Source organism: Orbicella franksi, chromosome 3 (genome assembly GCF_964199315.1).
Source record: "Orbicella franksi chromosome 3, jaOrbFran1.1, whole genome shotgun sequence".
In the NCBI taxonomy this organism is placed as follows: domain Eukaryota; kingdom Metazoa; phylum Cnidaria; class Anthozoa; order Scleractinia; family Merulinidae; genus Orbicella; species Orbicella franksi.
Window position 1 is genome coordinate 21,106,402 of NC_138147.1, and position 26,099 is coordinate 21,132,500.

At 38.8% G+C, this 26,099-nt stretch overlaps 2 protein-coding genes across 3 annotated transcripts in view; one reads left to right on the top strand and one right to left on the bottom strand.

The window, feature by feature from the left end:
- Positions 1 to 26,099, top strand: part of LOC145482671 (endothelin-converting enzyme 1-like) — a 434,574-nt gene that overhangs the window by 361,438 nt on the left and 47,037 nt on the right. The gene's annotated exons all lie outside the window — the stretch shown is intronic.
- Positions 1 to 26,099, bottom strand: part of LOC145482693 (oxysterol-binding protein 2-like) — a 157,658-nt gene that overhangs the window by 42,800 nt on the left and 88,759 nt on the right. For both annotated transcript variants that reach the window (XM_081461332.1, XM_081461333.1), the window contains 2 exons: positions 17,228 to 17,311; positions 11,604 to 11,664 (listed from right to left, as the gene is read on the bottom strand). In XM_081461332.1, the coding sequence (XP_081317458.1) occupies positions 11,604 to 11,664; positions 17,228 to 17,311 (145 nt within the window). The remainder of the gene's footprint in view (positions 1 to 11,603; positions 11,665 to 17,227; positions 17,312 to 26,099) is intronic.

The window sequence follows — 26,099 nt, forward strand, 5'->3', positions numbered from 1 at the left end:
ATGAAATCAAACAAATAATATAAGGCACTTATTTATGTGCCCAAGTTGAAATGTCAAGAAATGGAACTGAAACAGAATGACTATGGGCAGTCCAGATCTGACCTGACGTATCACAAAGACTTTGGTCCAGTCTGGCAAATAGCCTTACTCAAAGACTCAATATTCTTGTTCAGTCTCACACAATCTCGCACTTTCAGTAAACTCTTGATAGGTTTGCCTGACAGAGGATCCCAGATCTCTTTCTTGTTTTGGGCATTCACCTTCTTGGGGGCCATCCTGATGCTACAATGGTAGGAATCATTGTACCCTTTCACCAAGGCCTGGTGGGCAGGTAAAAAATTCATGGTGTTCTTGACCGTGAGATAATGATTCATGGGTTCTTTGTGCATGTGATTGAATCCTTCCTTGGTACTGGCTTCGGTGTTGCCAACCATGGAAAAAGGATGGATGCCTTTCTGTTTCATCAAGGTGGCAAAGGTGCGATTGTAAAGTTATCCATTGTTGGTCTGTGGCTTTGCATCCTTGGTCGTGTTCTCTTCGAGTTCAAGTTCAAAGAAGTCAAACATGTACATGATGATGGTTAGAGAGTTTTTCCAACGACTTGTCCATGGAGTCCATGATTTTCACACCCGTTCCATATCTATGTTTTTTCCTTCACAGCCAAGCAGTTTCGGTATCATTATGGTACAAAGTCTTGTCAGGTGAAACATCTTATTATTCTGCAGATCACCTGCATCAATTCGAAATGGGAACTGAAAAAAGGACAGTTGAGTCAACTTGTTGTGACAGGACATCAAAATAATTTAAAAAGATACTCACCACCCTGAGCTTTCCGAGTTTGTGTAAGTCTCAATACCAGCCATGGCCAACTCTCAACCAGATGCCAGAAATTGTTGGGGGTGGGACACTAAACATCTGGGACCAGAGGGTACATGTGGTTCCATGATCATGTTGTTGCAACAATGCATGCAGTAGTTGTGGTTCCTTTCTCATGCTCGCTGATATTGAGAGTAACTGTGATGCTGTTTTCGGTTACAATTTAATAAAACTGAGTTTTTCATTTTTAACCTGGAAAATATTTATTTTTTCCAAGTTGTAGTGGTGGGACGATTTCACTCCATCACTCCTTCAGTGAGTCACTTCTTGTTAGACATTCGGAACCTGGGGGGGGAAACTCCCATATAAGAGGGTCAGGGATGCTCATTGGAAAATTTGAATTTAACTCCTAAAAAATACCACTTAAAATGGAATGGGTTCGATTACTAGCCACTATTCAAGAAAGGATTCCGCATGCACTTGTAGACCCAACTCACGTACTCAAGAGATCAGTGGAAAACAAATGAGAGCATTTCCTCTATTATTTCTTCGAGTACTCCCTAAAAGATACTTTGACAGCTAAGAATGGTGACCTTTTGTCATCAAAACCCTAAGTGAGACCAGAATCCTCGATTTGTACCCGAAATGATGGGCATTTCCATCCTTTCATATAGGAGTCTCCCCACCCAGTTTTGAAAATTGCACTGTCCAAGGCCATTTTACAGTCGATCGCACTGTGCCCAGTTATTCTTTGAATTTCTGACGCAAGTACATAATACATACGTTTGTTTGATAAGTAGGTTTAAAATAAGCATCTGTACAGCTGATGTGGACCTACTACTACAGTCTAAATAAGAGAAACAGAAATTTACAACACAATTATTGTCACAAAGCTAAAATAATATTATATACAATAACGATAAGAAGAGTAATCAAATGATTTAAAAATACCTAAATTCAGGGTTCTTATTATAATTTACAGAGCATTCCTTTTGGAAACTGATGTCTCTGACATAGGTCTTGATCGATTTTATCGTTCTTTTGAAAGAAAGAGGGTTTTCAAGCTGTTTGACAGTGTCAGGTAAAGAGTTCCAGGCAATTGCAGCTCTGTGTTTAAATGAAAAAAGGCCCTGTTCGGTTCTTGGCCTAGATACAACAACATGTAACGATTTCCTAAGACTATAATGCCAACTCACCAGGGGATTTTTGGAAGGTTACAAACCGCATTCTGAGGAAAAGCAAGATCAAAAAATGTGGGCCCATACAAGATAGAATGCAAACATCATTACTGGAAGCGAACAGAAGGCTGATTATTTTAATGATTTCTTTTTAAATATAGCTTTAGATCTGACCAGGGATTTAGGCCCACCCACCCCTGATACCACCAACTTTATTTATAAAGTCTGCCCTACTATGTCTAGTTTTTCAGTGGAGGGGAACATAGTTTAGGAGATTGTACAGAAATCCATCAACCCAAATAAAGCAATGGGTTTGGATCACATTTCCCCAGGACTAGAGACCTTAAGTTATGTGAGTCCTCTGTTGTACAAGGGCTCTTTGAAATTTGTATGAAAATGAGAGCAGATTGCCAATTCCCTATCAGTTGGAAGAAATCCAAGGTACTGCAGTTTTCAAAAAGGGCAACAGGCTAGATGTAAATAACTATAGACCTTAATATAACTCCTAAGTATTCCTAGCAAAATCTGGGAAAGGGTGGTTTGTAGATCTTTTGATAATCATTTGACCTCTCACAATCTCCTATCTGACAGACAATGGGGATTTAGGAAGGGTCATTCTACAGAAAGCCTTTTGTTGCACCTTACTGAAGTGGGGAAAGAAGCCTTGGATGATGGGCTTAAATTAGGCGTTTTGTTCATTGACTTTAGGAAAGCTTTTGTGTAGATCATGTCATTCTGGGTGAGAAACTTAAGGCACTGGGAGTGTCAGAAGATATGTGGATATGGCTGATGGATTATTTAGGAAATAGAAGCCAATTGACACAAATAGATGGTGCATTTTCGGAATCTAAACCTGTAAAAATTGGGGTCCCTCAGGGTGGGTGTCTACAAAATGAAGACCTAAGACCTAAGACCTAAGACCCAAAAATGAAGCCTTGTTTTTTTACAGGCCTACCAAACCAGAGACAGTCAAACCGGGTCAACGCTTTTCTTCAGACAACTGATGTGAAATTAATGGAGTCTTTGTTTTGTAGATAAGGCCGGCTCGAACTACAAAACGAAGACCCTCGCTAAAATGCTTTGTTCGTTGTCAGCTGATGTGAAATCAATGGGGTCTTCGTTTTGTAGATAAGGCCGGCTCGAACTACAAAACGAAGACACCCGCTTAAATGCTTTGTTCGTTGTCATCTGACGTGAAATCAGTGGGGTCTTCGTTTTGTAGATAAGACCAGCTCGAACTACAAAACGAAGACCCTTGCTTAAATGCTTTCTTTGTGTCAGCTGACGCGGAATCAATGGGGTCTTCGTTTTGTAGATAAGGCTGGCTCGAACTAAAACATGAAGACCCTCACTTAAATGCTTTCTTTGTGTCAGCTGACGTGGAATCAATGGGGTCTTCGTGCATTTAAGTGAGGGTCTTTGTTTTGTAGTTCGAGCTGGCCTTATCTACAAAACGAAGACCCCATTGATTCCGCGTCAGATGACAACGCACAAAGCATTTAAGCGAGGGTCTTCGTTTTGTAGTTCAAGCCGGCCTTATCTACAAAACGAAGACCCCATTGATTCTGCGTCAGCTGACACAAAGGAAGCATTTAAGCGAGGGTCTTCGTTTTGTAGTTCGAGCTGGTCTTATCTACAAAACGAAGAACCCACTGATTCCACGTCAGATGACAACGAACAAAGCATTTAAGCGGGGGTCTTCGTTTTGTAGTTCAAGCCGGCCTTATCTACAAAAAAAAGACTCCATTGATTCCACATCAGCTGACAATGAACAAAGCATTTTAGCGAGGGTCTTTGTTTTGTAGTTCGAGCCGGCCTTATCTACAAAACGAAGACCCCATTAATTTCACGTCAGTTGTTGTCTGAAGAAAAGCGTTGACCCGGTTTGACTGTCTCTAGTTTGATAGGCCTGTAAAAAAGCAAGTCTTCGTTTTTGGGTCTTTAGGTCTTAGGTCTTAGGTCTTTGTTTTGTAGACACCCCGTCAGGGTTCCCTGTTGGGACCTAGGCTCTTTATTACTTATGTAAATGATCTTCCAGACAGCATTAGAAGTGGCAAAGTTTACATGTATGCTGACAACACTACCATTTATACCATTGGTAATACTACTGATGAGGTTGCTATAGCCCTCCAGGTGATATTAGATCACCTACAAACCTGGTGCCAAAAGAATAGATTAATTATTCATGAAGGGATATGTAATGCATTACTCCTGGAAACGATACCCTTTATTGGCCCCCTGATGGATTTAGTCTGGGGAGACAAAACCATTGAAGACAGATCTTTCTCTGTATGTCTTGGCATAGCCATTGATGTAAGACTCTCCTGGGCAAATATATCTTACCGCAGAAATGATCTACATTGAATAGATTTTTGCACTAACGTGTTTATATATGGAAGCTTATTATATAAATAGCTCATTTTCCAAAGGTGTCTACTTATACAGGTTTAACCGTACTCGATTGCCGAAAACTGAGGAGATATTGAAAATCACAAAACTGATGAGCTGTATGAATTTTTGAATTATCATTCAAGCCGTGATTAAAAGTTTTGGATGATCAACAGACAAGAGAATTGAGGAGAATTCAACCTAAGCATTTCACTATTTATTTAGTATTGTAAATAAATACTTCAAAGATGAATACGGACATGGAAAAATGATTCATACAAAATAGTTGATAAATAGAAAAAAAGACTTAACACAAGACTGGGAGTTCAGCAGTCACTCATATTGCCTTGGAAAGGGAAGAAAAAAAAGAAAAACGAAAAAAAGAAGTTATTACAACACAGGCTATTCATATTTGGTAACCCATCCAAGCAGGAACCCCAACAAACAGGGCTTAACTTTGTTGAGCAGACAAAATGCCAGGCGGGTGCTGTCCTTGTGGTATTATGACTCTACGTTGGATAATTTTTTTGATTTCTAAGATCTCTCAAAAGGTGACAAAGAAAGAAAAAAATCACTGATACCGCCTGGGAAAATAAAGAATGAAAAAATAGGAATGAAAATGAGAATCCGATTATACTTGCTTTGCCGATCGGACAAGAAGCCATACTTTCTTTACAATTGACGCGGATGAGGATCACTAATAGCTTCATCAATGTTTTCAATCGTGTTAAATCTCCTTGTGTATTTTCTTACCATCGCGTTTTGCCAGTGGGCTTTAAATTTAAAACCTCAAGTCAGTGGCATCAAAATTGTCACCCTTTACAGATGACCTATTTTCCAAATTGAGTGGCTCATAGCCACTTTGATTTAGACCATGAATGCCATAGACATTGAAAAGTCTTTGAACGATGAAAGAGAAAATCAGCGCTGTGTTCTTTTAGACCTCTTTCAGGAGTAACAAATAAATTACTGAACTGGCAAAGCTGCACACTGTAGCACTATCTGTGTAACCATATTGTCACGTACGAGGTGGCCTCAACTAAAAGCCTGGTGGTTTCTAGAGGTCACCTCGCCCTACATTGAAACATATACAAATAATTACTATATTAGGTAAAAAGGCAAATAAACAGAATGAATGAATGAGTCAATTACAACAGCGGAACACGTCTCTGATCTTTCAGTACATTATGCATGATGAAGGACAAAACTACCAATGGGATTTTTCGTTGCAGAATATACATCTTGAGAGTGCTTACAACTATTTGAAGTTAATTTTTTCCAGTTTTTATTTTTTTGTCGTTTTTGCCATGACAGAAAATGCCAATCCTGAATTCCAACAAGGTCATCCTCCAAATAATTGATGACGTTAGAGATGATGAATACAAAGGATAGCCGAGAAGAATGCTAGACATCTGGGCAAATACATGCCCATCGTCAAACTTATTTTTGACAAACTGATGTATAATCTATTCAAAGATGTCATTTCAAAAGGAAGCAAATGAGACGTGTTATTGTAAACTCATAGCTGAAGAATAAATTGTGAAACTCAAACAAATCCTAGATTCAAAAAGTAATTCTTAAAATTTATTTTTAGGACAGTCATGGCATCCTAAACATGTTATGCATGTCAACAAGATTGACCCTGTTGCAGTCAGCCATTATACAGTGAAACCTCTATAAAGCAGACCCCAAATTAAGCGGACACCCTCTATTAAGCGGACACTTAGCCTGGTCCTGAAATTAACGTGTTATATTCCTCTTTATATATGAACCCCTATTCAGCAGACACCTCTATTAAGCGGACACCGGACTGAATTGGCAATGTGGCATTGGATTACATCCCTGAAATAGTCTATTAAATGTACCTGTATTACCATTACTGTGTGGAAGGGGCATTGTACTGGCAAGGGTGCTTGTGAAAGAAACAACAAAGGCCCATGTGGCTTGAACAACTTTAATTCCAGAGTAAAACTGTCAAAACTGAAATAACATAACGCCGTGAGCGGTAGAGAACAAAAAAGGGGGAAAATACAACACGAGAAACGACAGAAAACTTACGCCTTTCCGGGCACAAGGGCACCGCGTGGTCGAAACCACTAAAACTAACAAAACGCATGCTGGGAAGTAATTACATAAGTAATGATGCAAACTCGAATTGTCACGCAAACATGACAGACGTGACGCAAAAGGCACACGGGTGCCGTTACAGGCACTATTACAAACAAATTAAAGTTCGTAATGAAAGCTGATGAACTTGAATGCTGGATAGCTTCGTTAACAACCTGGAACTTTATTACAGTACAGAGGAACCGTTGAATGTTAATTGTTAACAAACATTGTGCAATTGTTATAAACCTTTATTAAGCGGAAACCCTCTATTAAGTGGACACTTGGGAAGGTCCTAAGGGTGTCCACTTAATAGAGGTTTCACTGTGACATGGAAACTGATCAAATGCGAACCCTCACTCTAGGTTCCAACAAGGAATAACTGATCAACTTGAGCTCTTTGCAAAAAAGGCCATGGAAATGACCAAATGCAAAAAAGGCCACGGAAATGACCAAATGCAACAAAAGCACTTACCGTTCAAGATGAAGAGCAGCTATGGAAAAACCATGTACTAGGCGAACAAACTCCAAAGTCAGTATCTGTCTACCCCAATATTCATCAATCAATTCAAACAATCATGGATTCCCAAAATGACAGACATAAAAAAAGAACACCAGACACTCATAATATTATTACAGTATGGAAGGTAAATTTTAATTAAAGGGTCACAATCAACCATGAGCCATTGCGAGCAGACACTCCATCGGCAGCATTTTCTGTAATACAGAAATTACCGATCTTCCAAGTATATTTGGTTACCTAATTGTATCTTTGCAATCTCAAGGCTAAACCCATTTAGCTTTTGCATGAAGTTTTTGATTTACAGGGTTATTTAGCTGCGATTGTGACGTTAAATGCGAAATGATACGTTTAAATGGAGGTTGTCTGGCGAGGAAAGATTAATTTGCTAAATGATCCTTAAGTCATTGTATATGTAGAGGTAATAGCATGACTTGTAGTGGTATTTGGCAATAATACTGCGAGTGATATTTCAAAACTGTCCAAAATACGAGCCGCGAAGCAGCGAGTGGTATTTGGAAAAGTTTCAAATATTACAAGCAGGTATTATTGCAAAATACCACATATGGGTCATGCTATCATTTGTTTATAATAGAAGCTGAGAAATTTTCGGTAACGTACAAGAGACCTTTATCTCGTTACGGTTGAAAAAACACAGGGGTCGGCATTCAGAACAATTTTTTTATGTAAATGAAAATAAAATTGATTGGCAGTTTTTTTGTGAAACCAGTTCAAACCATTCAAGGCAAATAACATAAAATAATTCAATGAAAGTAATTTTGAAATCACTGTTTTTGCAGTCACTTCAGCGGTGAAGCGAAACCACAAATTAAGATAAGGAACGGGCCGGTAAGCTTCTCCCAGTACATCCAATTCCACTTCCAAGGCCATGTTTTTCATGAAGGAGTCGATCTTATTGACACCCATCCTCTGTTTCTTGTACCACACTTTGGATTTTGGATTTTCAATAATGGTGAGATAAAATGGGCCACTGTTTCGCATTTCTTCTTCTTCACTACGAAGATCAAAATGAAGGGTGAGCAGATACCGCAGAGTATAAAGGAGTGACTTTGGAGTTTGTTTGCCAAGTACATGGTTTCTCCATAGTTGCTCCTCATCTTGAACGGAAAGTGCTTTTGTTGCATTTGGTCATTTCCACGGCCTTTTTGCAAAGAGCTCTTGCTTTGCCCTCTAGGACCTGTCTGTACTTGATGAATTCTTGGTCCTTTGCTATGGATATTTTGCTGTCATTTTGTTTGGGCAGCTAACATAACCCTTAGACTGTCTGGCTTACAGTCAGAGCCATCGCTTTTGCGAACTTCGGCAAAAATCGCGAGAGACATTTGTCCAGTTCTTTAGCTTCGTCATAACAATGTCATCGGTAAGACCCTTGCATTCTGCCCATGACTTCCAAACATTCATCCACGTCTTAGAAGTTTTGACTATATATTTGTTTACCGCATTTCGGGGAGCTTTTGTATTTCCTCCCCGGAAATTTCCTAGAACCTTGCTGCCATTTTTTTGAAAACAAAAGCACAACATTATTGTGTTTAGTGTTGTCATGGCAACCTTGTTATACCATCAGTGTTTTGCCGTTATCCTGCTATTACGCAGAAATAGTGATGCTATCAACCAATCATATCTCCGAAATTTCTTGGCTTATATTATGAAAAAGGACATAAATCATCTTGCATTAACAATACACAGTTCTTTTGTGGTGCCGCGGAATTGATTTCCACTGGGTTGGTTTGTGACTATGCACGGATTCACAAATCCTGACCAACTACATTTCAAATTCTTCAATTTTGGCCAATCAAACTAAGGAATTTGAGGCCTCATTAAATTGAACCACGCTAGTCTAAGAAACATTGACAACCTTGCAAAAACCAGCATAATAACCCAACTATAACCTACAGTCACGAAACAGACTCGATGACTAAAGTTCAAATTCAGCTGTAATCACATTGCTTTCTTCAATCTTTCTCTGTTCGAGGCAGGCTCACCTTTTCAAACTAATTATCTCCCATATATTCATTATTGTGTAAGTGACACATGTTAGCCGGTGTAGCGGTTACCCAGATAACAAAAACCACAGAGCCGTGCAAAGAACACTGGTTGAAAGTGGTGCTTGGTTAGCTGGGCAATGGCCACTAGCTCTGTAGCAAGTGACCTGCTGTGTACATTTAGGGACAAAGCATTACATAATTTCTTGTTGACTGTTGCCCAAAACATAGGCACGCAAGACGTGCAAGAGTTATTTTTTTGTGGAGTCTCGGAGATAGGAGCATTCATGGAACTATTTACAATAAAGATTTTGTTAATTTGACAAGTTTTTTTGGTTGCGATGTACAGCCAGAAAGAAACTGGGAATTTATGATGTACATACGATGTTACATCGGTAATGGTAAGATAGCTAAATAGTAAGCCATAAAATGTTTGACTGAACAAACTACAGTAATCTGACACGTCTCCAGATTAATGTAGATACCATCTTATTTTTTTTCTTTGATTCGTTCTTTGATAAAACCCGCACTGTGATTGGTGTGACACATGCATATGCATAACTCCCTCACTCACCAATCACATAGCCCTTCCAACCCCCAAGAGGAATTTTTGCTCAAAAATACTCAAGTTAAGAGACCTTTTCGCATTTACATGAGTCGTAAGTTTACCCTTTTTACACAACACAACACAACACTACTTCACCGAAAATAGAAAGAAAGAGAAAAAAACCTCTCTGACACATTGAAAGTCTGATTTAATTAAATTGCACCTTAACTTGAAGCCATGCAGTCTTCAAAGAACATTTGAGCAGTTTTGATACTTTTTACCTTTAAAAATATCGGACTGAAAAGAATGTCATAAAATGCCCATCATATAAAAATAAACTGCTACTGCAGAGACGTAAAAACCGCCCAGAAATGAAAGCTTTTTTTGTTTAATATTCTGTGAACAATAGCCGATAACTTGTCAGCTCTAATTGAATTTACTCCCATATAAAAAACGAAAGTGTTAAGTTACCATTTGTAACTAAAGATAGCAAACATCTCGTGGGAAAGAGTGGTGACGATTCGTCAGCTCTAATTGAATTTACTCCCGTGTGAAAAACAAGAGTGTCAAATTACCCTTTGTAACTAAAAAATACAAATATCTTGTTATATTTGCATGCAGCAAGAACAAAACAATCGTCAATTGCACTTACTATTGTAAATGTTAGAACTGTTTCTAATCTAAATAGTCTTGTTTCCTCTAAAACATGTCCTAAGAACTAGAAGCGACGATTCATGACCTCTAATTGAATTTACTCCTCGTGAAAAACAAAAGTATCAAGTTACCTTTGTAACTAAAAATAAAAATATCTCATTGCATTTGCATACTACTAACTCACAAACTGTTTCAAACCTCAAGGCTCATCTCGTTCCTAACTTAAATCCTCAGCCTAACCCACAGAAAATGTCGAAGTAAGACCAATATCTGAATACTTCCTCCTCTTTTATAGAAAAATAAATATGGCCGTTCTAAACTGTGTCAGGATCAAATCTTCTCACATACCATTTATCTTTACAACAAGAATTTGATTGGCTGTTTATAGTAGATCCAATCTGATTGGTGTGACATACATACATCTCTCACTCACTCATCCATTGACCCATCCATAACATACCTGACGCGCCGAATAAGAGGCATTTTTTTTACAAAAAAATAACTCAAAAAGGGTTGTAGATTATTCTGCATCTTGTGTTACTTATCGTGTAACACTCCTGTTGCCATGATAATCCTAACTTGTCCATCAAATGACTACACAATTTAACAAATTTGAAATGGACCAACCAGAACCCAAGGTGATATCAAGGTTCTTTTAAAGTAAAGTAAAGTAATCTTTATTTTTACAGGGTGACCTATTCAGCTCAAACCAGTTTGAATTTGTGGGACTAGTCGCAGTGACTAAATTTTAGTCCCTCCGACCAGATTTTGTGGTAAAAATGGCCAGTTCACACAATGGGACTTGTCCCCCCACCTAGTTGCAGGGACTAGTTCTAGTCCCTTCGTGTGTGCCAACCTTTATAGTCTGGTCGTTATTTCTACTGAAATTGACCAAAAGGATGTCATGTCACCAATTTCCTCATGCTTGAACAAACAGGTCTTGTATAGCAGTTGCAAAATATTTAACACACACCAAAAATATTTCACTCTGTAAATTATCAATGCCTCATAAAATCAAGAAGCTAAAAAGCCATTTCTTTACTTTAAGCCAATATTTTCCAGTTGCACAATTTTGTGATTGGCCTCACTGGTAGATTTTTATGATTTTATTTCTCCATTTTCTCCTTAGTTTTAGTTTCGATTGAGAAGATATATCAAACACTCAAGACAGTGTTTGACTACATTGCCAAACACCTCGAAGTTCGTCAAAAATACTCCACTGTGCACTGTATTTTCAACTCTCTTCTCGGTGTTTGGAAACATGGTGAAACACAGTCTTTTGTGTTTGATATATTACGTCAAAATTACAGGAGCCATTAGGTAAGAGCATTATTGAACAAAAACTGTTCAAATCACGAGAGTGTAGGGCTGCCTGCAATAAGAACTTGTACCTTGACGAATCTTGTGGCTTGGTATTTGCTGTCCATAGATCAATGGGGTCCATAATACTATCTGAAAGACACAACTAAACTTAACAGTATGTTCAGCATTTGCATATACACGAACTTACTAAATAATGTGCCATTGAAACTGAACAGATGCATTTTTTAACGCATGTACACAAAACAAATACAGAGGCATGGTACCCCAGATCATAGTTTATAGAGGGGAATGGTTATGAAGCCTAACAAAGAACTTAGTTTTTGTTCAACACAATAACTGTTTACTTCTGAGAAAACCATTAAAACATTTTTGGTTAGACAGAAAACAAAATGTTGTTCATGGCAGTGGACCTTCCAACATAACTATTATTGTCTCCTTTGTTTCAAGTTTACAAGGCATGACAGTTACATTCCCCTATATTAACTATACCCAGATGTCACAAATGGCTCATACAAAAGCTGAATGACTACAGACAGAGGGCATCTATTCTCTGCGTTGCTGTGAACTGCAAACTTATGCAAGTGAACTTTTATAAAGTACATGCTTTCATCAAAAATGTTCCATTTATGTTGAAAGAATACACACGAGATCTTAAAGAGCACATTAAGCTGTTTTATTTTAAACTCAATTACTTAAACAGTGATAACAATAACAGTAATCTAGCTCAACAAATGTAGAACAAGTTTAAAAAAGCTTACTTATTATTTTCCTAGCAAAAATCAAGGCAATCAAGAATTTACACCAGATCTACAACCAGTTTTTACCAGTTTTACTTCAAACCCAACAATGCAAACCTTAAACTCATAACTAATTGTTACTTTAAAATGTTTGAGACTTAAGTTTTGCAATTTTCGTGATTTAAAAAAAAATACCTGTGAAAAATGTTTTCGTCAGAATAAACCACACACATTTTACTACACTGCTATATAATCCTACAAAACCTAAGATGGGTGAAAGCAGGAGTTGCTGTTGTAGTATTAAAAGGGTGCATCAGCTCTTCCTCCTGAGGAGCGATTTGAAGAAATTGGCAATGCCTTTGAGCCATAAGTCCAAATAGACAGTGTCATGTACTCTGTATAATATAAAGACGCTGCTAGGAAAAACCAAGTGTTTTTTGCATGCGCAATATCTCGAAAACAAAGCAAACTTTAGCGGAAAAACTACAGGACATTGCTAAACATACCTAAACAAAACTGCATGCGAAATTTGGATCATTCTTGACAAAATTCACTTTTGAGCAAAATACGTACGTAAATGTGTTATTGCTGAAGTTTGCATCATTTTCAAGATATTATGTATGCAAAAAACTTGTATTTGTCGTCACGTCAGCACGCGACCACAAAGAATAACTGATATTCATTTCACTTAAAATACAGCAAAATGTTGATTTCTCACAATGTGTAACCTTAAAAAATATTGATTTCAGGTCAAAAACAATTAAATGCTGATTTCTCGTTAACACACGACCGCAAAGATATTAATTTCACCCAAATTACAGCAAAATATTAATTTGACGTAGCGCGCAAGCTAGATATGTTGATTTCAGGTCAAAGACAGTTAAAATGTTGATTTCACATTTACCTGCAACCGCAAGGACTTCACGCAACATATGAGCTCAATTTTGTTGATTTCAGGTCAAAAATGGTTAAAATGTTGATTTCACCTTGATGCATGATGGCAAGGATGTTGATTTCACTTAGAAACCAGCAAAATGTCACTTTCACACTACACATAAGCTCAAAAATGTTGATTTCACGCTCGTGCGTGAAACATTCCACTACAGGAAAGTTCCTTTCACCTAGAAACCAGCAAAATGTTAATTTCAAGCAGCACATAAGCTCAACAATGTTGATTTCAGGTCTAAATAGGTTAAAATGTTGATTTCACATTGACGAGTGACGGCAAGGATGTTGATTTCACTTAGAAAACAGCAAAATGTTAATTTCACACAATGTATCAGCTCAAAAAAAATGGTCAAGAGGTCAAGAAAGGTCAAGAAATTGTGATATTACTGAAGACAAATAAAGAAGACAGTTCTCCAAGTTTAAGGTGTGTGTGTTGTCCCAAAGTTGAGATATTCGTCGAAATGTTCTGCGCAAATTACAGAGCCTAGTATGGAGCCACTATGTAGGTGTTCCTTTCTGGTACACCAATATGGTGGCCGGAAAATAGTGTTAACACATGTGTAACTTACTTTGGTTATCTGGGGCAATGATTATCTGCACTGAACAAATAAACACTTGAAAAAGCACTTTTCCAAATATGACAATGTCTTAAATGGCTAAAAATCATGAGATAAATACATATTTTTCAACAAACATGATCGTAGCTTTATGTCATGCACCACCATTAAACTTTGAAATTCAAAATGCCCTGGTTTCCAAATGAAGGGCACTATTGAGCTGGAAAGTTGTAAACAGATAGAACTTTAGTACCTCTTATGCCTGATGAGGATAAACACTTTGGTGGCTCTTTAGTTTTGGATTTGATGACGTCATGTGAAAACTCTATAAATAGGGCTGACAGATTAACAGATTAACCCTTCTGCGCAATGTACGGGTCTCCATACATCTGCATGTCCACTGATCCCGGAAGTTCAAAACACTACAAACCATCATTAGGAAATTACGAAATAAAAATACTGGTGCATTTTCTAGCTATATAAGCATGTGAATGTGAGGCGAACCTTGTTGCTGGTATTCCACTCTGTAGAATCAGTCAGAAATGTTTCCTAATGCTAGTACTTTGCCATTTTTTCTGACATAACTGTTTCCATATGTATGATATATGTTAGTTCATTTTGGGACATATTCATGCTATGGCAACCAGGAAACATTAGTGAGGGCAAGGGAAAATAACAACGAAATAAAAAAGCAACAAAGTATAAAAGCACCTGATACTACACTTTGCATACACAATTATTTTTCAATGACCTTGAGCTGTTGTTAATAAAACCATTTCTTATGTCTGCATGGGGCAAACAACACTTAACAATACTTTTAAAGCTTTTCAACCCAACAATAGGAATAAATAATAACAAAATACAAACCTATGTTTAGAACCCACCATCACAAGAAAGTTCTCAGGGCATAACAATATCTGCATGTAAACTATCAATTCACAGTATCAATCCTGCACTAGACACTGTTCGCATTGCCGGCCTGTTTCTAAAGTTGGCTTGCCTTAGAATATATTTGTTTCCTTCTTTTATCAAAAACAAAAACATTTAAATGAAAAACAGTGGTGGTCCAATGACAACAAGAACAGCTGTGTTTGGGTCACATGAATTCACGTATGCAATGTGCTGGTTTGTTTACAGCATTTGAATTACAGTGGAGCCCTGTTAATCTGGTCACCAACAGGCCACAAAAATCTTGCTGTATTAACAGGGTGGCTGTATTAAAGGGGTCCTTTAAATAAGACTAGTGAGACAATCTCAGATAGTGCAGAGTGCAATTGATAGCTCTGGCACGGTAGTCCCATAAGTACTCACCCGTGCTCGGTTCACTTCCGGTTTCTGTCTACCTTGGTAGTCTGCTAGTGCTTTTCCCCTCAGCAGTGTGTGTCTCAAGGTTGCATTTTCATTCAAGGTCCAAAAATTACGTACAAATTACTATTGGTGTTTTACCTTGATTTTCGTTCATTTTAAATTCAATAATACATTGAAGCAGTAAATGTGACAATTTAGCTCTTCACGCCAACTTTGTAACTTGATACTTTTGTTTTCCTTTTAAAAGCATGTAATATGTAACCCTTGTTTTCTTCAACACATACGGAAGATGTGCTTGTTTTTTTGGAGATAAATGAAAGAATGTCAAATATCTGATGTGGTGATGAAGATTGAAACAGAACAGAAACGATGTTGTTTTACTAAAAATGTACATTTTCTTATCACCGATGAACAAGAACTAATTTAATTATCAGATAGTCACGAAATACCACTTTCTTTTTCTGTTTCCACCTTTGTTGTCAACAATAAAACAATTCAAAATTAACACACAACGATATTGATGGCTGAGAAGCATTCCAATGAAAAGTATTGAAGATAAACAGCGCTACTTGACCGATATGAATGAGTCTCCTCAGAGACTGATTAACTTAATTTACGCATTCATTAGGTGCCACGGAGTCTGCAGCAATATTTGAGCACTTTACTGGTTTACCTGTCTCAAATTTACAATTTGCAGAGTATTAAAGCCACTAACTTGGGAACTTTTTGGTCTCTCTTACAGACACAATTAAGGCAAGAAATAAACAAGCCACTAAGGAGAAGCAACACATTTGAACCTTGTGTAATTCTAAAAGCTACACAGCCACAGTAATGTTTCACTTTTGCAATGAAAAGGGACAATTGGCGCTACCTAAAAAATAACTGCCGTCCTTGGTCACATGACATGACACATAAAATACCACATGGAAAGATAGTGTATAACACTAATGCTGCTAGAACACATGCGTCTTACATGTTGAGTTCTACCATAAGGAAAACCACTCAACTTTTGTGTGTGATTCCATATGCAATGTATCCTCCACCTAATATAGAAGCCACGAACGCTAACTAATCTCCGCACACATTTAGAGCAAATTAGTTTTGTGCTAAAGAGAATGGTACCACAGGCAGAGCAAGGGGTTAACTGAAACAAATATATAGCTTTGTGATATTCACACCTAACTGACAGTGATGGAACATGTTTTACGTATAGAGTACACATGTACCTTTCCCACCCCGCCCCCACCACCTCCTTGCCTCTAGACTAATTAATTAATTGAAATTAATTAATTAAACAAACATTAAAGTTTACACCTTAGTGCCATAGGGCCATAACGCCATAGCACCATAGCGCCTTAGCAGCAGACAGCCTCCATAACTATCCCAATAGTGCACTCTGCACTAAAAATGACTCACTGAGCTTTTCTTTGGGCCAGAACAAAATGGCTGTAATACCAAGGTGGCTGTATTAATGGATGGCCATAAGGCGGGGTTCCACTCTATATATATTATAACACATATACCTGAATATCTTCTTTCCGTAATCAGTCTCCTGTATTCTATTTTGTGTTGAATCATACCAAGGTTGTGGACAGTATATTTCTACTTTGATATGCATGTCAGTCTTCATCCAAGGACTGACATTTCAGGCTATGAACAAACTTCCTGCACCAGTCCAGCAAAAGTTTTTCACTTGCATAATGTGTTAACTGCATGTAACAATTCACAGTTCATTGTACTAAACAAGCCTGATCCTCTAATATTAGCAATATTTTAGAAAATAGCCCACAGAAATATGCGCACTGATTGGCTAAAAATTTTGTTTCTATAACTCGATAGAAACACAGAACTAGCACAAGCTGTTGACGTAACAGTGGCGCAAACAAAGAGAATTTCCATGGTGATGATCAAAATAAACAAGCTGTTTTCTCTTTTTGTCATGGCATGTTCTAAAAGAAATAGAAAACATGTTTTCCATGTTTCTATCAAGTGAAATATCAGAAAACTTTTGCCAAAGGTTCACAATTTGCTTGCCAGAGCCACTTTTGCATAGTACCATAACATGGGTTAATTCCATTAAGTGGAATATTCAAACTCAATTAATAGGAAATTAAAAATTAATGCACAAGCATGTCATTTTACCATCTGCTGAGTGTAATTCAAGACCAGTATTCCAAGCTCCAACAACAAGATAATTCACCTGACCCTTTGCATCTTGAACTTCACCTGTAACACAATGAAACATGTAGAGAGTAAGCAGAGTCTAAAACGACAACCGAGGAATGGACTGTTATAATATTAAGTTAAACTATAGCTAATTTGCTTTTAGTACTGTAATTCATTCCCCTGAAATTGCCCCTACATAGATTTTAGGAACAATTCAGAGACACAATCAGGAGGAAACTATGAAACAAAATAATGAATTGTCTAAAGTAAGGAAAGAATATAAAGTCATAGAGACTGGCCTAGCAAGATAACTTTTAAATTACTAAATTGTCCAATTTGTAACAATGAAACAAGATAATCCAAAAGATACCATTGCTCTGAAGTATTTTAATTAACAATTATTCGCCAAAGGCGAGGTGAACATTGGTGAATATTCACCAAGATGAAATCAAGGTGAATATTCACCAAAGTTCACTGAGCCTGAGGCGAATAATTGTTTTAGTATAATTTTCAGAGGTGAATATAAAGGACTAAAAAATAACAGACTAAAACATAAAACACAGACGTAATACACATGTGCTGCCATAATTTTAATAATAAGCTTACATGTACATTGATTGTGAATCAATTTACTCATCGAGTTCGGCAGTAAAACAAATGAGCGAAGAACTACGAAAATAAATTCATCCGGTTCCTTTGTTTTATCGTTGTTGACTTCATTCACAGCTGCCATCATCGTCTAAAAATGAGTATCTTTAGTTTGAAGGAACATAAATGTCAGTCAATCGATCGATCAACGTAACCATTGCGTTTACGATTCTTAAATGCCTTGAATACAAGTTCTTGGAAAAATTTTTGGTCTAAGGGCGACAGCGGTCACTTTGAAAATTCTCCATCCTTTCTAATATCCTGAATTGAGTGATGCCTTTCGAATAAATGAAAACTTCATTCAGCAAGTGTCCGCCATGTTTACTTGCTGAGATGGCAAAGATGGCGAACTTAGTCACCAAGCTCCAGTGGGGTGAATAAAGCGTCACATGATGAGCTTTTTTAACCAATCAGAAAGTCCAATTCTTATATTCACCTCTGGAAATTACACCAAAAGGTGAATATTATGGCTGTTTCATAATTTCTCAGACTTACCCAGCCAGTATGTTTTTGACTTTCAGTATTTTATGACTTTTTTAATTTTACCCTGCTGACTGCATTTGGGTATTATTTTTATGCTTTCATACCATCATACCACAGAGCCAAACTACCATCGAATGCAAATTATGCATGCCACAATTGTTAGGATGCCTTTTGTCCTCTTCCATTTAATGGCTATAGAGTACCGCTGAAATGAAGGTGCATTATCTTCTCCATACACGAAATCAGCACAAATCTACAACTGGTGCCCCTTTTATGAACTGTCGTAGTATCGCTAAGAAACCTGTCTCGGCTTCTGGTCTGCGGTCGCTTGTTAGTTCCTAGGCCCCCGGTATATATAAGCAGTATTGATAATGCAACTTGTGACTTTTTCTACATGGTGCTTGTGTGATTGAAGTGTGTGTTTTTCCTTGGCCGTATGCCTCCTAGTTTCCTTAACAACTACAACATGGCGTCAGGAGTGGTTGTCAATTTGTCAACTGCTCACCGCTACTGTATCTTCAGCAAACCAGACCGATAGTTAATCCTGTTTTACGCTCGTCGGAACCAAGATGGCAGAACTCGCAAGTTTACCAATCCCAACCATGGATTGGCATTCACAGGACACTCCACAAGCCTTCAAGAAGTTTAAAGCTTGATACGAATTTTACTTCTCTGGCCCACTGAAAGAAAAATCGGAAGAACAAATGAGCTACCTTCTCATCTGCTCAGGTGATGATGGCATCGAATTACCTTCCATGTGGGCCTTATCTGCTGCGGAGAAGAAGAAACTCGATACCTACTGGACTCGCTTTGAGAACTACTCATCTCCAATGAGCAACTTTCAGCTCTCAAGGTACAAGCTCAGGACCCTGAAGCAAGAACCTGGCACGACAGTGGATTCATTTGTGAAGAAAATTTGAATTCTGGTCGAAGAATGTCGATTTACGAGCCCTGATGAGCATATCATCGATGCTCTTATCTTTGGATCTAATTCCAAGTGTACCCAAACCAAGCCCCTAGACAAGGACGCCACTCTAATGCTTGATACCGCTCTGGATATCGCCCAGACTGAAGAGGTAACAAGTAACTAAATTACAGAAATTTCACCTCGTACTTCAAGTCACGTTGACACGCTAAATTGTGATCCTCCCATCAGGCCCTACGGCCCCACCGTTTGTTTGTGTGGATGTTGCGGTACCGAGCACGAAATTTCTGAGCAATCTTTTTGTCCTGCTTATGGTTCAAAATGTGGTGCATGCGGAAAAGAGAACCATTGGAGAAAAGTCTGTCATTTATCGAAGTCTGACAGAAAGGGGAAGACTAAGCATGGTCGTCAAAAGCTTCCTAAACCTTCAAAAGGGAAATCTGATAGAAAGAAGCATTTTCATAGCCTTCAGGCTCGTGATCAAAGTGAAGACAGCCAAGTTCCAGATCAGCCATACTTCCATACCTTGTCAGTTAATCAGATCACCAAGAATGAGACTCAAGCCTTCCTAAAGGTAGAAGTGGTCTCAGATCACTGTAAGAAACTGCTCTTGTGTAAGGTTGAGGGAAACATTATCTTTCTGAGTAGGTACAAGTCGCTCTTCCCAAATGCATCCTGTAACCCTGGTGGCATTCCCACTATTAGGTCTGCCAACATGCACAGATTTGAACCTGGTAACTATGAATTTCAGTATCACAAACCACGAAGGGGCTTCCAAGCCAAGCACTCCACCTTGACCTATCTGCGACCGAGATCCAGTTGCTGAAGAGCAGGTGCTCAAACAGTTCAAGGATTGCTTTCAAGGTGTTGGTTGCTTTCAGAGCAAATATCACATTACAGTTGATCCTGCTGTTCCTCCAGTTGTGCACCCTCCACAAAGAGTTCCAGAGGACCTCAGGGAGCTCTTGAAGAAGGAAATTGATTCATTGGTTGAGCAAGAAATCTAAGCAAAAGTTACTGAGCCTGCTGACTGGGTCAACTCCCTTGTAAAGAGCACTGGTGCACTGCAGCTTTGCCTGGACCTTAAAAATCTGAACTGTGCTATCAAGAGCCCACACTACTTTACACCTACACTAGAGGATGTTCTACCTAAACTTAATGGTGCTAAATGCTTCTCGATTCTTGATGCACACCGCGGTTACTGGAATATCAAGCTTACCCAGGAAAGCTCGCCGTTGACAACCTTTAATTCACCGTTTGGAACATACAGATTTTTACATCTGCCTTTCGGCCTAGTTTGTGCCCAGGACATTTTCCAAAGGAAAGTGCACGAAACCTTTGGTGACTTACCATGTGTCACTGGAATTGCAGATGACATTGTTGTGTATGGCTACAACAGTGATTTTAGCGATCATGATGAAAACCTTCATGCTGTTCTTCAGTGTGCTCGTGAGACTGGTCTTCCCTTCAACCTGCACAAATGTAAATTCAGGTGCACTCGAATTCCCTTCTTTGGCCATATCATAGGTGCTGAAGGTCTCCAGCCTGATCCACGGAAGATTGACTCCACAATGTCTATGGACCCCTCAACCAGCCTTGCAGATCTACAAACATTCCTTGGGATGGTCCACTTCCTGAGTCGTTTCATTCATAACTTGGCATACATGGCAGCTAGTCTCTGGGCACTCACGAAGAAAACAAGTGAATTTGTCTGGAGTCCTGAACATCAGTCTGCCATAGACCGCATCAAGAAGTCAATCAGGACCCCTACCTCATTGCAGTACTTTGACAGTACCCAGCCCGTAACCATTCAGGTGGATGCCTCATTGAGGGGTTTAAGTGCTGTTCTCCTACAAGCCAACGGTCCAGTGGAGTGCGCTAGCAAGTTGTTGACCACAACTGAGAGTTGCTACTCCAACATTGAGAGGGAAATGTTCGCTGTCCTGTTTGGTTTGGAGAAGTTCCATTATTATGCCTATGGCCGGCCCGTTGTTGTGGAATCTGACCACAAGCCGCTAGAAGCTATCTTCAAAAAGTATCTGTCAAGTGCACCACCCCGCATCGCTAGGATGATGCTGCCCATACAGAAGTACGACACACAAATCAAATATGTCCCCGGAAAGGACATACCTGTTGCTGACGCTCATTCAAGAATCAGCTCATGTTATGGTAAAGACGTACAAGGGCCTGATGTATCTGTACACGAGGTCCATCTTCATCTTAATGCAAGCCCAACAAGAGTGGCCCAGATAAGAGAAGAAACTGATACAGATACAACCTTATCAGCCCTGCGTGAAATCGTTAAGCATGGATGGCCTGAAAAGAGATCTAACTGCTCTGCCTATCTTCATGCTTACTGGAACTATTGTGATGAGCTTAATGTAGCCGATGGCCTGATCCTGAAGGGCACGCGTATTGTAATCCCTGGGTCTCTTCAATCTCATGTCCTGAAACAGCTACATTATGCCCATCAGGGTGCTGAGAAATGCAAGCTCAGGGCAAAGGGATCAGTATTCTGGGCAAACATCAACCATGATATTGAAGAGCTGGTTAAGAGCTGCCCCCATGCCAGTGTGACCAGAAGTTGAATGTCAAGGAACCTTTGCTGCCTCATGATGTGCCGCAGAAGCCATGACACACCTTAGGCTCTGATATATTCTACTGGAACAATGCCAACTACTTGTTAGTCATTGACTACTATAGTAAGTTTCCTGTGGTAAAAAAGCTCACTAGCATCCAGTCACCTGCAGTCATTGCACATCTGAAATCTGTCTTCGAAAAACATGGGATCCCAAGTAAACTGGTAACAGACAATGGCTCACAGTATACATCTGCTGCCTTCCAAGAGTTCAGTCGTAGCTATGGATTTACTCATGTCACATCCAGGCCCCCATATCCTCAGTCCAATGGTTTTAGTGAGAGGACAATGCAGACTGTGAAGGATCTTTTGCACAAGTGTAAGGAATCTGGCTAGGACTCTCATTTGGCTATGCTTTCTCTCTGTAGTACCCCCCTCAGTCATGATTTACCTTCCCCTGCAGAGCTTTTGAATGGCCAAGTATATCAGACAAATCTACCAGCTGTGTCAAAGCCCTCAATCTCTGCAGATGGAGACATCAACGTGAAACTGCAACTCAGACAAGACAAGCAGAAGGTGCAAAATGATGAAACAGCCCGGCAGCCACTTCATTCGTTGCTCCCAGAAAATCACATTCGAGTCTTCAATCCAGCTAGTGGTACCTGGATGCCAGGCATTGTCCAACATGTGGCAGATACCCCACGTTCATACCTGGTAGCCACTGAGAAAGGTGGAACACTTCGGAGAAACAGTTGTCATCTTTGCGCTACTGGAGAGTCTTTTCAGTCCCAAAGTGATGAAGTCCCTGACGATGTTCCAGTAGCCGACTCCATCTCATGTGCAGCGGATCACGAAGAGCATAGTACCAGCAGTGCCCCCGTATGCCCTGTAAGTGCTGCCTGCTCCTCTGCTGAGCCACCCGAGTCTGTGTTGCCAAGCACAACAGAGGATCCTTCTCCTGTGCAGCTACTTCGGAGATCCAGTAGAAGAATCAGTGCTGCCTGCTCCTCCTGTTCGTGCCACAATTGCTAGGATGCCTTTTGTCCTCTTTCATTTAATGGTTATAAAGTATTGCTGAAATGAAGGTGCATTACCCAAACACGAAATCAGCACAAATTTACAACTGATGCCCGTTTTATGAACCTTGTGTTACCATAGGAGTTTTCGTAGAGCACTTGCTGTGTGTTTACCACCGATCACTTTGTACTTCTTCTCTTGCACATTCATATAAAACGGTGACATGTTACCATGGTTACCAACAGTTTTCGGTCTGTTGTAGAAGTTTTTATTCAACTCTAAGCCTGAATGCATTCATTACAAAATGAACTCTATGGTTTTAAGATCACACATCTAGATCATACCAAGCACAGAATAGGAAAAGGTTATTTCAATTTTTCCTGTACTAAGTACTTGACGCATTTGCCGAAAAATCTAAATAAAATTTAAGTGTTATTTCTGTTGTTTCCATGCAGTTATGAATGCAATAGAAAGTTTTAAATGGAAACAAGCGTAGAACTAACGTACTAAGGAAAGTTTTCATTAAAACAAGGGTTGTACTAACATACCAAAGAAAGCTTTGAAACAGGGGTTGTATTAACGTACTAAAGAAAGCTTTGAACTGAAAGAAGGGTCAAAGAAATGTACTAAGGCACTAAGGAACTGAAGTAAATTTGGTGAAATATGCGACCATCCAAATGTACTGATGTACAAAGGAAAGTAAATGTGGTGAAATTAGCAGCCATGCTAACATAGTTACTCAAAGAAAGTAAATTTGGTGACTTGCTAACGTTTTAAGGAAAGTGCGAATATTGGTACACACCATTTTTGTGTAGCTTGATATGCTGGAGGAAGTAAAATTTTCCTGATTGCTGATTTTTTTTCACTTCAAGTTTTCACCATTAATAGAAGCATTGTCTGGAATTCGGCCGGGTGTACTTTTTATGTAGCCTCTTAGAATAAGCATCACAGACTTTTCTGTTATCATTAAATTTTGATGATTTTAACTCGTTTTTCTTTTTGGGTGAGAGGAAAATATGGGAACCTACCGTCATTCAGCATGCTATATAGTTTAAAATCACACTACCAGTAAATATCTAAGAGGTGTCATCAATAGTAGAAACTAATATTTCCACAACAGTCTCTGATAACTTTGCTTTCTACTTACTCTTTCCGTTTGATTGGGAAAAAATTAGCATATACCGTGTACAGTAACTGTTAAAGATGATAAGTATCTGTAAAGTGAGGTCAACTTGGTATTGGAGCATGTCACTCTTGTCAGAGGAAAGTGTCCGTTATTTGGATTAAGTGGGCTATTGTAAGAGAACATACATAGGGTTTGATGGGCTTAAAAACAGAAGGGCTTATATCCAGGGGGGGGCTTATAAGAAGAATAAAAAAATGTTTCGAAATGAGCTAGTGCAATGTTGATTGAAATATGTTTTTCATGTACTGACTTTTATTTAAACTTTAAAAGATCATTATTAATCAAATTCATTTCATTTCAAACTAGAAGGGGGGGGGGGTGTTTAGATCCAAAGGAGCTTTACACGTAGAGGGACCTATAACCAGAGGGGCTTATATCTGGGAGGGCTTATAAATGGGAATTTACAGTAGTTTGGTATTTTAAGGGTTGGCTTAGAGCTGGTTCATATTTCCCTCAAAATCCAACTATTACATGTATGCTCCAAATTATGCTTGCCCGTAATACTGTGTTGTGGGACTTAAAAAAAAAACATGGTAGTTAAGTGTCGCAATTGTCCACGTTGTCAATAGTCATAATTTGAAACAGAGACTGTGGTCAAGTACCTATAGTTACGTTAGTACCACCGCATATCTTCCCTTCAGTATGTTAGTGTGGCCGCATTTTTCAGGTGGCTGAACACAGTTTTTGATACCTATGTTTCATTCACCTTTTTCTCTAAAACCCTTGATCCCTTGGTTGCCAAAATTGGCAGCAAGCAAGTTAACAACGCAAACTTTGGTTTTTTGATAGCTTAGCTGATGTATGTGCCATTGCCATGGCAACATGAACAAATATAAACGGGCCTTTAAAATCGCTTTTGTTGATTTTGTAGAAAATCTAGTCATTAGGTTTTCTTTATAATTTGCATGCAGCAAGCTTGTAACGATACTCACAAGTTAACACCATTTTTATAATAATTTCACAGAGAGATCTTTAATTATCCCTTGTTGAAGGTTCACTGGAATATCCAGAATTTCCTTTGTTAAAGTTCAATTTTTTTCAGTACTCCAGTTACTTATTTCCTAAAGTATTTTTGTGCCAAATTTCGTGAAATTCTAATGAGTGGTTCTCGAGAAAAAGGCGTATTTTCGAGAAAGGAATTTTTCATTTAATTGCAATTTTTTGACCTACTATGCATGCGCTGCATTTAACTGGGTTCTTTTGGTAACAACGAAAAAGCTGAGAATTGCTGGGTTCTTTGCATCGTTACCTTTTGTAACATATCTTTGCAATAAAAGATTAAAACAGTCAATACACTGCATTCAATTATAGAGAAAAATAGCACAGATAATGCAGGCATTGGGCAAATAAAGTGATCGCTCTATTGACAACATGTTTGTTTTTTGCAATCCTTGTGCACGCGCTGAATCGCATCGGCAAAAGCGCGTTCGAAAACCATGTTCGGCCACCTTAACTAACTTTCCTTCAGTACGTTAGTATGACTGCATATTTTACTTACTTTCCTTTGGTGTGTTAGTAGACTCTTAGTACGGCCACAAATTTTATCAACTTTCCTTCAGTATGTTAGTGCGACTCCATATTTTACTTACTTTTTTTCAGTACGTTAGTATTTTCAGGACGCACATGTTAACAACAAACAAACTTACGAAGAACTTAAACGCGACCCGACCCCAGCACTTCAACATAAACTTAACAGCAAAATACTTACGCTTAAAAAGACTGACGCTATTGACACTCAACGCTACTATCGACTGAGGTGCTCAGTACCTCAACCACCGAAACTTTACGGACTACCGAAACTGCACAAACCTGGTATACCGATGCGGCCTATAGTGTCATTCTGTGGGTCCCCTACGTATCAACTATCTAAGTACTTGACAACCATACTGCAACCCCTCACTGACAAATCAAGACGCAAACTACAATCTACGGAGAACTTTATTGACGCTATTAAGACAGTACAGATACCTGACGACTACAAACTTGTGTCTTTTGATGTGATATCACTGTT